The sequence below is a fragment of the Nanorana parkeri genome, unplaced genomic scaffold (genome assembly GCF_000935625.1).
Source record: "Nanorana parkeri isolate BGI_ZX_2015 unplaced genomic scaffold, ASM93562v1 scaffold331, whole genome shotgun sequence".
Lineage (NCBI taxonomy): Eukaryota > Metazoa > Chordata > Amphibia > Anura > Dicroglossidae > Nanorana > Nanorana parkeri.
Genome location: NW_017306599.1, coordinates 1,357,962 through 1,374,228, shown reverse-complemented (window position 1 = coordinate 1,374,228; position 16,267 = coordinate 1,357,962). Strand labels below are relative to the sequence as shown.

Here is a 16,267-nt window from a genome sequence, read left to right as displayed (position 1 = left end):
CCCCCCCCCCGCCCCATGTTAATTAAAGCACTTACCTTAAATGATGTTTCTTAATCTAATCGTCTTTCCTGTCGTTTTCATCTATCCCTCCAGCGCTGCTGCGGGTCTCCGATCCAGTGCTGACTCCTCTGTCCTTGCTGGCACTTCCTGTCCCATGGTGTCTGCATGCGGGTGCACGCGTCCATAGACTTACCTTGTGTCTCTCCTCGTCTCCCGGCCGAAAATGTGAACTGCGCATGCGCCCGCCCCAAGATGCTTTGCAGCCGCCTGAGAACTTTCACATTTTCGGACGGGAGCGCGCGGGGAAGACACAGGTAAGTATTAACCTCTTTTAAAGCAGTTTTTTTTAAATACACTTTTTGCATATATCTACTGCTTGCTAGCCGTAGATATATGCCAAAACACCCGAGGGTATAATAACCTTTTAAGCCTAAGTGTGAATGGAGCCTTACTAGTATACTTAGGCGGTGATTCATTTATCTGTGTATGATATGTCATCTCCAAGCACTAATTAAGCATGGATCTGGATGTTTAAAGTTCACACAGGCTTACCTTACCTCACTTCACTTTAGTAAATCAGGTACCTTTGTGTAAATATATCTGTCTGTACTACCTCTTTAATAAGAAAGCACCATTTGTTTCAGTGTTGTTCCCGTCATATTCACTATTCCTGTCCTGTACATTGGAAACTCCGAGCAATGCTATATGAACATCAGTGACAGGTAAATACAATATGTATATGTGCTCAATGTGAATAATACTTGTAGCCTAGACTACCATAAGGGATACCCCTTATACACTGAGTGGCCAGTTTATTATGACCACATGACGTTTGTAGGCAAATTAGCTATAATTTCGCGCTGAAGTTGCTAGAAGGCCAGACCATTATAAATAGGGAAGCAGGTTGTTTACCACAACAGTAGAAGTGATTGCGGGTAAACAACGCAATTTAACAGCCTTTGAACGTGGGATGATTGTTGGCGCTCAAGCCATGGAGCGAGTATCGGCAAAACAGCAGAATTTGTTAAATGTTCAAGAGCAGCTGTTGTTAAAGTGTTTAAAGACTGGACTGTCAGCCGAAAATCTGGGTCTGAACGTGCGAAGTGTGGCCGTCAGCGACTAGTCAATGTTAGGGCAGAACGGAGAGTGGCAACACTGGTGCAAGACAACAGAAGGGCAACAGTGCAGTGTCAGATTCCTCGCATCACCTTTCAACATCTCGGGGAGTCACGAGGCGGCCCAACAAAGTCATCTCGTGGCCCAACGAAGTACTGATGGGGTGGTCATAATAATCTGGCCACACAGTGTATATAGAAGGGCATTCCTTGAAAATCACAATCTTTTATATCTGCAGATTTCATTAAGTTATTATCTGGGGATCCTTAATAAATGTCCTTATTCAAGCACTTCCTGTTATGAGGTGACAACTCTTTCCCAATTGTGTATTGCCATGTTGTCACATAGGTCCCTTTAATTAAGATTGCATGTGGCCTGCCAAAATACATTGCATAGCAAGTGCAAGAGCAAAGATGTGCAAAAGACGCTTTAGTGCATACATGTAGACAGGAACTGGCTGAAAAGGGCTGGAGGAGATCAGCAGAACTGATATGCAGAAGAGTACAGTAAAACAAGTAGTTTATGAAAAAAGAAACATGCAGTTGTTATGGTTTAGACCTAAGTGCATGTATAGCCCACATTTTTATTTTTTGTTTTATATATACAGGGTTATTCACAAAAGGGTGAAGAGTTTGGAGAAGACAGGAGAAGTGAACAATCTAGGACAACATAGCTGAACTGGAAAGTGAGCTGAATTGCAGAATTTTTCCAAATCAGCTATGTTGTCCTAGATTTGTCACTTCTCCTTCCTTCTCCAAACTCTTCACCCTTTTGTCAATAACCCTGGTAGTCTAGGAAAGCATCAGCTGTTCACATGGAACCAGCATTTCTTGGAACAAGTGAAAGCTGTGAAAAAATGTTGCTACCAAACTGCCTTCTAAATATTGATTCACCGGCAAAATGTATGAATAGTCTTTGGTGACACTAACATTCGACCCTTTATAAACAGACCTTGGGTGACATTTTACTTTGAAGATATAGAGAGTAATGAAGTCTGTATTGTTACTAGTAAGAAGTACCTGTGTATGACTGACTTGTTCTAACGTTCTTGACAGCTGCTTGGTGTTGAATGTTGGATCCCAGATTACAGCAGACCTCGGAAGGCTTGACATTGCTTGTACACACTTACATTTCTATAGCACAGCTGTCTTCCTGACTACCTTCTGCCTTACAGTCATCCTCATTCTGGTATGTAATGCCAAATGGAGCATCACAGTACTGTCTGCCAGTTTAATTTAAAGGGGCATGGTTACAAAATATTATGGGGGGAATTTATTGAAACTTGATCAGTCATAGTCTGGAGCTGCTGTGCATGGTAACCAATCAGCTTCTCTCTCATCTTCAAAGCTTAACTGAACAAATTAAAGAGAGAGCTGATTGGTTACTATGCCCAGCAGCACCAGATCATGTCTAATCCAGGTTTGATAAATGTTATATTAACCTTTGTCAGTGGTGGCAGATGGGTAGAATTCATTGTTTTAAATTTAGCACACTGAGCTCTTAATTGTCATATAGAAGAGCGCTCAATGACTGACAGACAGTTATCTACTTAGTTATATCAGTTGTAGAGATTCCTGGTTCAGACAACTGGTGAGGAATTATGAACAGCCATGTTAATAGTTGCACTTTTTAATTTTTTTTGTACAGAATATACTGCATACGTCCCCATGAAGGACATAGACATTCATCCACACAGTAAACAATAAAAATACATCCCATTTCCTTGTGTATGTTGGTATTATGGAGGCCATAGTGTGTATATTTCTGTGTCCTGAGCTAAAGGTGCCCATAAGATATTTAGATATTTTAATTGTTAATGGTTGTTTAATAGTTTCCAATAGAGAAAGACTAAAAGGCAAATACATATGAATTATTAAAGGCCGATTTATTGGTTCATGCAGCAAAGTGACCCGCAGTTTTTCATTCGAATGTTTCTTTTACTGACTTCATGCACACAAAGTCTAAGCTTGCACTGTGTCTATTTCTAGGTGATTGTAGTTTATTCAAATATGATTGTCCAAAGACATCTTGCAACTGCAGGTGTCATCCAAGACCAACAGTGGGCAGTCATCAAAGTAATGAGCTGGAGCCTTCTGCTGTTCCCTATCATCTTCTTTCTCTGCTGCTTGCCAGGTGAGCCTCTGAACTGTAGACTTTTATAGCCAATTATCATATTCTTCATATAGCAAGGATGTTTGCCAAGAATGAAATGAGAATATTTCTTCTTTTTTAAGTGAATAAACAGTACTCCTTTATCTAAAGGCTGCTTACCAAACTAATGGACTCACTTAGGAAAGTAGGGCTGCAGCTAACGATCCCAAACCAACTAATCGATGATGAGAATAGTTGCCAACTATTCTCATCATCGATTATTATCGATTTAGTTGATTAGTTTTTGCAGCCCTATAAGAAAGCAATATTGGAATGTTTTCTGGACATTGTATGTTAAACACAGTTGAAGAGTAGACATTTGGGACTACACAACAGCCCAGCTCTTATCACCCTCAGTACATATCAGTAAGTTTTTAGAAATTCATTCTGTTTTTACATCTCCTTTAGGTTTTTTTCAAGTCTGTTCTTCTCCAAAATGTTTTCAAATCCTTCATTGGAAATGTACATTTGTTTTGTTTGTGTTCAGGGAAATAAACCCCCTGAGTCATTAATTAAAATAATTTTGTATGATAAAATCCAGAATGCATATTAAGATTAATAGGGTTCTAAATGTGAAATCATATGTAGTTTTACCTTATGGAATTAACACAAGTCTTAACTGAGTAGCTTGTAAATAATAGGGTTCAAATGTTTCATGGGGTTGGCATACCCCACAGGTGTCACTATTGGTGGCACACTAAGAATGAACCTCCTTTAGAAGCTAGGTGAAGAGAGCCCAGGGAGTTCAGTCCTCTGTTAGGTTGTATTACAAAGTGGCACTTACAACTAACCTCAACAGACATTGATTGCTTGTGGAAATGAACATTGTCTGCATATATTACCATAAAGAACCTTATGATATGGGACAGTTACCTTTGATTTGACCAGACTTAGTACCACAAATGCGGAAGAACCACTGTGTAAATTCAACCTAATAACTTATATTGGTATTGCTGTTTACCATTTAACTCACTCAACTTTGATAGACCAATGCCTTTTTGCTGCAATGGGTAGAACACTGGAGTTCACACTCATCTAGTCATTAGGATGCAAACTATACTTACTATAAAGAAAAGCTTTGGATTTATACTTTTATTTTTATGTTATCATTTTAAATATTAAGATTTCTTTCATACTAAACTGAACTAAAAGCCCTGCATGTGAAGCTTCATTCTCTCTTAAATTAATATTTTAATGAGGGTGGAGTTTGTTGGGCTGAAGTATATGTCCTGTTGAGGATTCCAGCAGCTGTCTGCAGCCATTTACCAATGCGGTCTCACTGGGGCCTCTTCTGTAATCTAACTGCGGAAATTAATGTGGAAAATGGGATTCCAATGTAAAGGCTGTAAGGAGTGGGGAGCTCAGGTGAGAAGATCCTTCTTGAATCCCTGAGGAACACAAAATCCACCATCATCTTCCAAAACAAAATCATAATGGAATATCCCTTTAAATAAAGAACAAGTTTTGGATGTAGAATATGCACTCCAGGCTTCTTAGTCATGTGTAGTTATACAAATATGATATACGTACATGTTTATAGGAGTCGTAGTTGGAGCAGTAATTATTAAGACATATGTGTATGTTTCATTTTCCCTTTGTCTTCATTTACAGCTGTTATTCTGGCTTTTTTCAAACTGGCTGACTATAAAGGAACACTGACATCATGCCTCTTACTATATTCCATTCAGGTTAGTTATTGTTACTTTTTACCTTAGCTGGTGATAGCTGCAGAATAATGTTTTACCTGTCCAGTGACGTGCGGTTTCACTGAGCTATGTGTGGAGGAAGGTAGAAGACAGGGAGGAGGCTCCCTGTCCCTCACTTGCTCGTCACTGGTGAGGCATTGAGATCGATGTCCTCAGTGTTTTTTGTTTTTTTTCTGAGTGCCCCCAACATGGGTAAAAGTGCTTGAAAAACATTGTTGAGCCATGAATTGAACAATGCCAAAGATGTGTTTTAGGTGCATATTTCTTACTCTGAAGTGGTGCATACAATAACATGTTTAATAAATCAAGTGCATAGGAATCATTAGGAGCTGTGCTGTGCTATAGGCTTAACAAACTAACATTAAAGCCCAACCCAAATTACAGAGATAAGTATTCAGTCACAGCTGTACAGTGTGTCTAAATATAACTGCAGTCTATTCTGCACCAGAGCTTGACCATGATCTCCAGAACACTCACAGGGTTATTCACAAAAGGGTGAAGAGTGTGGAGAAGGCAGGAGAAGTGAACAATCTGGGACATCTTAGCTGAACTGGAAACATTCTCCAATTCAGCTCACTTTCCAGGTCAGCTATGTTGTCCTAGATTGTTCACTTCTCCTGTCTTCTCCAAACTCTTCACTTTTTAGCGAATAACCCTGTGAGTAATCTAACAGACCTGGTCAGACACACCTCCTCTCTTCTTCACCGTTACAAGTCTATGTCTGGATACTTATGATGAGGGTATGGGCTTCACTCAGCTATGACAGCATTCAGCTCTGGAGTGAAAGGGCAGGAAGTGTATTTGCATTGAGAGAAAAAGGTATTTCAAGGCATTTTCAAGCACAAATGAACTAAAATCATAACATGGCACAAGTCTATAAAGAGCAACAAGGTGGGAGATTTCAGTTGGGCTTTAAGAAACCAAAGTATTTGTCTGAAAAATTTGTATTAGTGATTTGATGGAAGAATAGAGGCTGCCAGCCTTCTTAAATTACTAGTTACTTGACTGTCATGTTGATCCAATGCTTCAGCAAGTTCCAAGTCACTGGCGTGGAACAAGTATGCAGATCATCATTTATGACTTGAGTTTGACTTTACTGATGCCAATGACAACCAGGCAATTAGCATTTTCAAAAGGGGATCAGCAATTGCATTTCTCTCTGTGAAGATTTGCTTTAACAGCATAGAGTAAAGTCACCAGCAGATACTAATGTAGAGAATATTCTCTCTTATTCAACATATTACAATGCTATTTGAGTGGTTTGAAGGAATGACAGTGCTTTGTACATGAACTTGCATTCAGCAAAATGTTTCCATTTTTTCTTAGAACTGTTGTCTGTTAACATTCCAAAACCAAACTTTAGCTAAACAGAATGAGATGATTAAAATGGCAAAGGAAAGACGTTTCCCATTAAAAGTTCATTTCATTACAGTGACAAGTCCTGTGGTGAGTCATAGGCAGCCTCTTGTGCGGTCAGCCTGGTACAATGCCACGATTTCATGTACGGATTAAGAAGTTTAAAGGACGGTTCATTCTAAAACATAAAACATTAACCAAAGCCACAAATACAGATGTACAAAAATAGTGTCTTGTATTCAGCTGGATGAGCCATTGTTCTGTTACCAGAAATGTGCAAGGACTGTGTACTAACAGATACATACAAAAAGGCCTGCACACCCTAAATAAACCCTGACATAGATGTATGAAACAGTAGCAAATGGTTGTTATAACTATATCATGAGACTTTCTCAAAGAAAACTATATAGCATCTAAAAATTAAGCTAGCACACCAAACAGTGAGATGAGTATTATAACACCAGGTCTCAACCAGGGTGCCTTCTGGCTTTGTCAGGGGTGCCTTCAAATGTGTGCATAGTGTCATGCATTCCCATAGTGCAGGTGAGCTGGCCACCAGCACCGTGGAAATGTATGACACTAATCCAGATAGGGCTGCATCCAGGACGCCCGCAGCATTCAGAAGACAGAAATCCATCTCTTTCCACACCTGCTCCACCTCCTGTCCCCTGCTATATTGCCAGAGTCAAGTAGTGATGATGATTAGGGGAACTCTGATGTAAAGGGGTCTCCTGATGTGAAAGGTGAGACTTCACATCATTTTTTTTGTTTTGCACCCCAATAAAACTCATACCAGACCACTATCTAGGATAAGGTTCTTGTATAGATTATTTTTTTTTTGGGGGGGACCACACATTATTATTTACAATTACGTTTTTACATTTTAGACTGGGTGCCTGGATTTTGCATACTTTTAAAGGGTGTCGTGACTGAAAAAAGGATGAGAAATGCTGTATTATACCATCACATAGCAAAATAAAAAAAATACATGTATATCTTCTATGCATATCTCTATAATCAGAAGCGGCCACACGGTACAGGTGGAGGTGAAAACAGAGACCACATTTAAGTTTGCACCTCTTTCTCAAGTCAAATTCCACCTCAGGTTTTTCACTTTATAGTATTGTCTTTCTGTACCGGGTGTCTCCCCGCTCCCTCTTGAGACTAGTATCATTTGCCAGTATATTTAGTTAGTGATTCATGTGTAGTATATCTGTAGTTTACATGCATTTATTAAATTTTGCTGTATGATGCTATAATACACTTATTTGATACCTCTCACTATTTGGTGTGCTAGCTTATTTTTTAGTTGCAGGGGCTGTGCTCCTGAAGTGCTCCTGAAGTGTTCCCTCTTGTCTCCAGTCTGCTTTTTGAACTACAGTGAGCACTGGCTTCTAACTGAAAGCATGCCCACTTAAGGAAAAGGGACCAGTTGCCCATTATGCCCCTCTACCAAGGGGTGGGGGAGCAAAGAAAAGTCATGTGTTGCTGGGGAGAGGCACATCAAAGTGAATCTGTTTTTTTTTGCCTTGAATTGGCAAAGCAAATGTTTTACTTGAAAGCCAGTACCGGTAAGTCAGAAGCCAGCATTCTTATAGGCTAAAGGGGTGAGTGAGGTTTCGGCAGAAGGTGACAAGACTGAATTTGTCAATCTGTCATGAAAAAGTGGTGGCAAAGTGAGGGCATGGGCGGAGGGGGGCATTATATGTATCAATCAATCTACAATCTAGAATGTCAGTCATATTAGTGTCCTGAAGAAGAGATACATGTTTGAGCAGAATGTATATTTTTAACTGTGACTTCACTTTGCTGCAGCTAGTCATGGATAGTATAATGTAAAGACAACCTTGAAACAACCCTATTGCTAAAATCTAATTAGAAATCTTTTGCTGAACAAACTGCACAATTACCAGAAACTTGGCAATAGCATGTGGCTGTTTTACCATTTGATGTTCTCATTTTCTGTTTCATATGAGAAGACTGTTTGATATTATTACAATATTTGTTTCCTTATGTTAAAGTGCTATTTATTTTTTTATAGGCTATTACAGCAGTCTCTCCTGGTTTTTTTAACTGCTTGGCATATGGATGGACACAGCACATGCTGCGGAGGTTAAAACAAAGAGGCTGTCGGGATGTGGACACACAGACCCCTCTCCTGCGTTCACAGAAAAAGATGTATGCCAGCATGGGCACCTATACCACTGACATCAAGTCACTCACCGTGTCAGCATTTTAAAGACTACAATGGCACTTGTACCTGAACAATCATAATGACAGTTTCTAACCTGTCCATAAGGATTCATAACTGATTAATTAATTTCTGTCATGCTTGACAGACAAAAAAAACGAACTGCAATGATGTTATAAGGAGATATCGGAATAGCCATATGAATATACGTGCTACCATAAGCAACAATGCTGACTTAGCATTCAGTCATTGTCATAGTCTGTTTTTAAAGCATAGCAGAGTCTCTGCCTTGTTGTAGCACCCAGGAGCATATCCACCCCAAGGTAAACAAGGCATTTGCCTTGGGCGGCACTTTATGTGCGGCGGACCGCACAGCATCAGGCAGCCTTGGCTGCTTAATCAGGCACATTAGGTGGCCACAAGACCCAACGAGCATCTGCCTAATTTACCTGAGAGAGCTGCTGGGTGGAGGAAGTGGGGATGGAGGAGGGGCCAAGGCAGGACCTGAGGCGGGGCTGGGCCATGGCCAAGTGTAATGCGGCATGGCCAGCGAAGCTGTGGGCGGCTCAGGGCTGCCCATACCCCACCATCTGATGGTGGGATGGCCCAGAGGCAGGCTGGGAGGCTTCAGTTAAGAGGAGCATCAATGTGTGCAGGAAAAGAGACCCTTCACAGCCCACCATAGATCTTGCACAGCTCACCTGAGAGCCCCAGGTGGGCTGTGCAGGGTCTGTAGTGGGCTGTGCAGGGTCTATGGTGGACTGTGTGGGGACTTTGGTGGGCTCTGTGGGGTTTCAGGTGGGCTATGCGGGGTCTATAGTGGGCTGTGTTGGGTCTGTGGTGGGCTATACAAAGTCTCAGATGGGCTATGCGGGGGCTATGGTGGGTGCTCCTAATGCAACCTGTCAGCGTGCAAGCTGTATCCAGCGACTGACAGGTTACGCAAAATGTCTGCCTACGGTAGCAAAAAACCTAAACACACCCTGATAGTTGTTGGCAATGTGTGGACTGTGCTGAATAATGTGTTGGATAGGGTGTTGATTTATAGTGTTGGCTGTCCATCAGCGTATTTTGGGCTTTATTTAATGGCGATTCCAAAGCACTGATTTGATATAAAACAGCCCTTCTCAGCAGGGCTGCCATTTGGGTTTGTCAAGGGCTCCATGTCCTGCACAAACACAGTTTTTCCTGTATTCGATGCACAACGTCACTCATTTCCATGGTGCAAGCAGGCCTGCAGACAGCATCATTCGTTGCTAGGGTGCTGGTGATCGGCTAGGGTTCTTCAAGATACTTTTAAAGTATCTTTTAAAAAAAGGGTTCAGAAACACTGATATCAAACAACCAATAAGAAATGAGCTTTTAATATTACACAAAACCTTGTAAAAACTGGCAACCAAGTGACTGTTATACGTTTCTATTTAAATTCTGTATATCATAGCACGTTTTGTGCTATTAAATAAGGACAGCCATATGCATATATAACAGGCCTAGGGGACCTGTTCTTGGGCACATTGTGTTCAGGCCACTAGGTCTTGTCTACAGCACTACAATATCTTACCTAGCTCTGATCAGGGTATGCCAATATCTTTCTACTGCACTTATCACTGCATATTATAAAAGACTGCCTGATCCTAAAAACAGTGAAGCAGGATTGTTCTGCACTATTATGCCTTTGAATTTGGATATTTCAGGTTGAACTCAATGGGCTTGTCTTTTTTTCAACCTAAATTACTATGTAACTATGTATCTTCATTGAGGCAGCATCATCAGGATAAATGAGGATGGCTGTTTCAGTCCTGCACTGACTATGTGGCAGACATTGCTCGTAGACACTACTTTTTATACAACAATGCATATACAGTATGTATATATGGAAGAGATGAGTGTGTAGCTACTTTTACTGAAATCAAAATACTTGCTTCAATCCTGTCTATTATATTACATAGGTGGTAATATTTGTGTGTGAGGTGTTTAGTTTTTTTTATACTGAGTGACTTTTTTTATGATTCACAAAGGTCAGAGACCTCTTGTTTTTTAGCTGCTGAAGAATGACCAAGTTCTGGAAGAGAATGAGGAGTGTGAAAGCTAATGAGCAGCTGAGAATCTGTTAGCTGCTTACCATTTGATGATTTCATATGAGAGGATTACGCACTACCTTTTTTGTAACAAAATGATGGTTGTAATCGGGTCAGTAAGAGTGCTATTAAAAGTCGAGTTCATTCTTTCTATCAATGCAAATGGTGCATTCTTTTGAAATAGACTCAAATGCTTTTTATAATACTCAGAACTCCTGAAGTGTTGTTGTAGGAGTGATGGCGCATACCTGATGTGCACCACTCCTACTAGACTGAACAGTGGCTTGGTTGTGCGTTATTTGTCTTGTAATTGCTCTGGAAATCTTGACCTCTACCTACCCCCTTCCCTTGTTCACCGAGACCTTATGGCTTATGGTACATGCAGCTTTGGCTGGCTATACCTGACAGATAAGTGATTTTCTACATTGTAGACTGAGTCCCATAGTAATTGTAGACCAAGTGCTTTTGGGGATGAATGAGTAGTTAGGCAGGGTAGAAAAGCAAGCTGACTGCTCTTTTTCCAATAAGGAGATGTTGGCAGCATCTTGTCTTGTCCTTCCTCCTCTCTCTATTGACATAACCATATATGAATAATTGTTGAAACAAACATTTTGTACAATCCACTAGAGATATACATACAGGATTCCTTTTTTCTGTATACTACAATGTTGAGTGTGGCATGTAAATGGAGGTGGCAGGCTAAGGTAGCCTCAGCTTAGCTTGTGTGTTTAGTGCTGTAATTTATAGTCTGACAATCGGTTTAAAACTCCTGGCTGACATCACCTATTGATGTACATTAGAACTGGTTTATTAGCTGAAATTCTTATAGCTATTTAAATAGAAATAGTTTGAGAACCCAACACAAGCACCATGGAAGACATGTGGTGTGAAAACAAAGCTTTGTCTCGGGAAATCCATCCATCTATGGAGGCCAATAGTCATTGTAGACTGAGTGCTTTTGGGGGATGAAGGAGCAGCTAGGCAGGCTTTTCCTCAGGGAATCCACCCATGCCATTTCTATGGAGGCCTATAGCTGGTATTCCAATTAGCAGATGTTGGCAGTATATCGCTTTCTCCTTTCTGTTCCTCCTCTCTATAATGACAGAAACATATATGAATAAACATGGTTATGTTCGCATCTGTTAGTCCAATTGCCCTCTAGATTCATGACCACCTTTAGAAATGTTTACCCCACGTGCTCTGAGGCCCTTCATCAGAGCCCATGCTTGGGGCATTAGGATGCGCTGCATTAGGAGCTAACAGCACCAGCCTGGCCTTACTTTACACAAAATACATTCACAGGAAAACTAGTCTTGCGCTGTAAACGCTAATTGTTGAAATGCACATTTTGTACAATCCTTTAAGGTGGCCATACACTCTACAACCATCGCAAGACTTTAGTCTTGCGATGGTTGTACAGGGATTAAAAAAACGTACGATCTGCCTATCTTGGACAGGCAGATCGCACTCTCGATCATCGCAAGCCCGCCCCCCTGAGGGGCGGGCTTCCGATGACCGCAATGCTGAACGGGCAGTGTGCGCGTGCGCACACCGGCCCGTTCGGCATTTGTCTTCCGAGCACCGTTCTAACCAGCCGAGAATCGTACGATTCCCGGCTGGTTTTCGAACATGCTGGTTCGACAGAAGACGTGCGACCGTACAGTAGAAACGGTCGCACGTCTCCGTTCACACTGCTCGATTATCGTACGAAAAACCGATCGCATACGATTATCGTACGATAATCGTGCAGTGTATGGGCACCTTTAGACCAAGGGTATGCAAATTCCGGCCCTCTAGCTGTAGTGAAATTTCAAAACCCATCATGCACCTACTAGAGGGAGTCATGCCTGTGGCTCATGGGATTTGTAGTTGCACCACAGCTGGAGGACCAAAGTTTGCCTAACCCCAATCTACAGTATACATAAGGGAAACTTTTTTTTTCTTCTGTACACTACAGTGTTGAGTGTGGCATGAAGTGAGTGTTAAAGGATTATAATGAAACATATTTATTGCTGTTGGGTAAATGCTGTGTGCGAGTGGTGGATATAATAAAACTAACCTTCCTATTGGGACACTTGTTTATTTCTGCAGTTAGCCCGTGGCAGGTTACTATTAGAAAACAGGGCATTCCGTTAAAAATATGTGCAATACTGATTGGACTGAGCTCTCTAGAGCCTGCAATCCTGCCAATAGTTTGAAAGTATTACTATCTTTGACAGCTGAGAGATTATAAACCAGGACAACGAAATACATTTGTAATTAATATGTATTACTTGTCTTGTATGTCAGGTCTAAGTGTTCACTGTGCTTAGTGAAAACAATGATCAATATTGGTTTATTGGAAGAGTACTTGTATAGGTGTTTTCAATAAGACTGTACCAAATACAATGGTAGAGGGCAGGAACGCATAGCAGCCAATAAGATTTCACTTTACTGTTGTCAGATCAGTTAAGGGATTATTTCTGATTGGTTGCTATAAGTTACGGCTATTTACACTGCCATACTGTACCTATGTGTAAAGAGAAATTTATAGGCCATTACTGACTTCCTTTTGAAAATGCTAGTTGCATGGCCTTTTTCTGACCTGGAACATACTTGTTTTAACACTTGTACCAGTATTGAAACCATTGACAACATGACATCTAGGTAATGGGCATTCTCAGAAAGAGAGGTCAGCAATTGCTATCTCCATATGTATTTTACAGTCTCTTTAAAAAGACATTGCACCCAATATGAATGTTTTGGTTATAGAAATAGGCTGGTAGGTTAAAGCAAAACTCCAGAAATACATTTATTTTGGGGAAGAGCACAACTCATATAAGCTACTTCTAATGATGAGTATCTAATGATTGGATGGCTGCTGGTTACTTTACAGTTCATTGGAGCTGGATATTACGCACTGCACTTCTTCTGTACCAGCCCCCTCCTCTCCCCTTGTCCATTCACAAAAAGCACTATATTTGTTACACAGAATTCAAGGTGTTCTCTGAACGGACATGGGAAAAGGAGGAAAAAGTAGGGGGAGCTAAACAAGATCTCCCCTTGTCCATTCACAGAACACCTTGTGTTCTGTAAAAAGAATATGCTTTTTGTGAATGGACAAAGTGGGGGGGAGGGGGCAGCTGCACGGCAAGATCCCCACACTGTATGAGAGACACTGACAGAACTCTCAGTCGCAGTGCTGGAAGAAGAGCACTGAGTAATATCTGGCATCAATGAAGGTTTATGCATCAACCAGCAACCATCAAAGCATTAGACACCCATCATTAGAGGTAGCTTAAGTGACATTCTTTCCCGGAGTTCCACTTTAACTTTGACTCTGGCTTTTCTTCTATTTCTACCAGCCACAGTGTCTTATGTTGTATGGGGAATCTCCTCCAGCTCCAATTTCCATAAAGAAACACTCTCACTTTATAGAACATTGTCTGTGAAAAGACTCTCCTGACCCAAGGAAAGTCACCTCTCCAATGATCAAGCCTCCAGTGCAGCTGGCACAAAATACCAGTGCTTCTGGGTACGGAGGAGCACATGACCTCCACCCATCTGACAGTGCTCAGGCTTAGCAGCAAACAGCTAGGCACGAGTACTGTCACATAGTGGAGGGGGTGAAGCCACCGCTCCTGCAAGGCTCTGACACCATGCAGCACTGGGTATTTTGGCGCTCGCTGTGAATGATATTTGTTGTGGTTGCTTAGAATTGAAACCATATACTTGCTTTATATATCTCTCAGGGAATCCAGTGGCAAGATATATTACTATCCAACTTCTACCATAACACATCTACAGTGTAGAGAAAAGCAAATAAATGGGTAGTTCAACTGTGAGAATCCATCAATAGGAACCCTATGGAAGGGGTGCAGACACAAACTACCTTGGGGAAATTATGCATCTGACGTCTCCAAGAAATATAATATAGGGGAATTCATCTGACCTGTGCACATCGAAAAAAGAAATATTTATTCATTTATTAATAGGAGTGGATCTTTGATAAGGCAGAGTAAATGGAGATAATGACAGGTGAACAGAGATTTACATCCCTAAGTTCCTGGCAGGTGTATATAAAGCTGGTGGGTGATCTCATCTGCCATCATCTATCCAAAATTGAGATTTCAGTTTTGCACGGACAGTTCCTTTAAATATTTTGTACCCTTCCATTGACATGAGATGACTGTACATTTCCCTTTCAGCAAAAAGCTGTGCTGACATAATGGAACAAGACAGGCATTAAATACTATTCACTAATGTATTTTATTTCATTTTACAGTGCATGTTCATATCATCAAATGTAAGTGGACTTGCGCGGTGACTAAGTGTATTGTAATAACATTTAGGCTTGTAGGAAGAATATTGAGATCTTTAATCTTTGATTAGACATTTGTTAGGCTGCTAGTTTTTATTTGTGTTGCTGTTTTTTAACTGTATTCTGTTTAAGTGATCATTAATAAATACATATTTTGCATTGATTAAAGTGTGGTCCTTCATTGCCAAGGAAATTCTGTTTTGTTTGAATCAGGGCTTCCTAGAATTTCATGAGGTACTACCATTGCAACCTTCAAAATGTTTTAATATGAACTGTCACTGTCATTGTTCACTGTTAAGATTGGGGTCTTTCCAGAATGCATGAGCCACCTGACCAGTGAATTGTGACTTTTTAATTCCCCAAAATATATGAATACAGACTATGGCGAAATCATATGATCCATGTGTCGCTATAGGACACCATGGCCAAAAGAGCAGACACCTTTAGTCAAGAGGTTTCAAAGCTCAAGTACCCGCTAGTGTTAGACAGGTGAAATAATACAGATACTAGCTGAGAGCTGATGAGCAGTACAGGGGGTATACAGGGGCACAAGAGGTGCTTGTGTCTATGGGCACTGGCCAGCCGTGCTTTTAATCCTGGCAATGTATTACCCACAGTATGGATGTGTACTATCAGTGATATACATTATAAACTTTGGGAAACACTGAACTAAACACATTTTGCACTTACTACAAAATGTGTTTAGTGGTGCCAACAAGGGGTATGAAACTCTTTAGGAGTGTCATACTCCTGCCACATGTACAGGTCTACAAAGACAATGAGGGGAATTTATCAAAACCGGAGCAGGCCTGATGAGGTTACTATAGCATGAAACCCCTTACACCTAGAACTCAGAAGCAGGTAAGAATTGGCAATGGTTTTTGCCAAAATCCTTGCAATGTATACAAGTGACCTGGAGAGGACTGGCTTTTCACTTTATGAATGCAGTTAACTGAAGCTCAGTTTGGGTCTAGGAATATCTTAATGGGTGTTTTTAAGGATACTTTTACCACTGATAACTGTGACATTTATGGACAGTATTTTTTCTGCAGCACTCCAACTGCTTTTAACAATTATTACAGGAAAAATATATCTAAGATAGGACAGATTCTTCAGAAACCTCAGGCTGAACATTCTTGGCGACAGTTGATTATTTTATATTTTTCCTCCAACACACCAGAGACATGCTGGATGGTTAAAAGGAGAATTATGGGGCGAGTGAAAAACACTCATCTCAATTATTGAAGCTGAACTGTGACACATGGCGGCTCTATTGATCAAACACATCGCCGATCACCAACTTCCCGATCCTCTCCCTAGAGAGAGCGATGACTGTCAGTCTGTCCCTGCAGAGAGTGGTAAATGACTG

At 40.8% G+C, this 16,267-nt stretch overlaps 1 protein-coding gene across 1 annotated transcript in view; it reads left to right on the top strand.

The window, feature by feature from the left end:
• The window catches only part of TMEM116 (transmembrane protein 116), a 32,190-nt gene extending 23,622 nt beyond the window's left edge, over positions 1-8,568 (top strand). The window contains 4 exon segments of the mRNA XM_018558306.1: positions 645-722; positions 2,172-2,304; positions 3,105-3,249; positions 8,351-8,568. Coding sequence (XP_018413808.1) covers positions 645-722; positions 2,172-2,304; positions 3,105-3,249; positions 8,351-8,568 — 574 coding nt within the window.
• Positions 8,569-16,267: the final 7,699 nt, after the last annotated feature.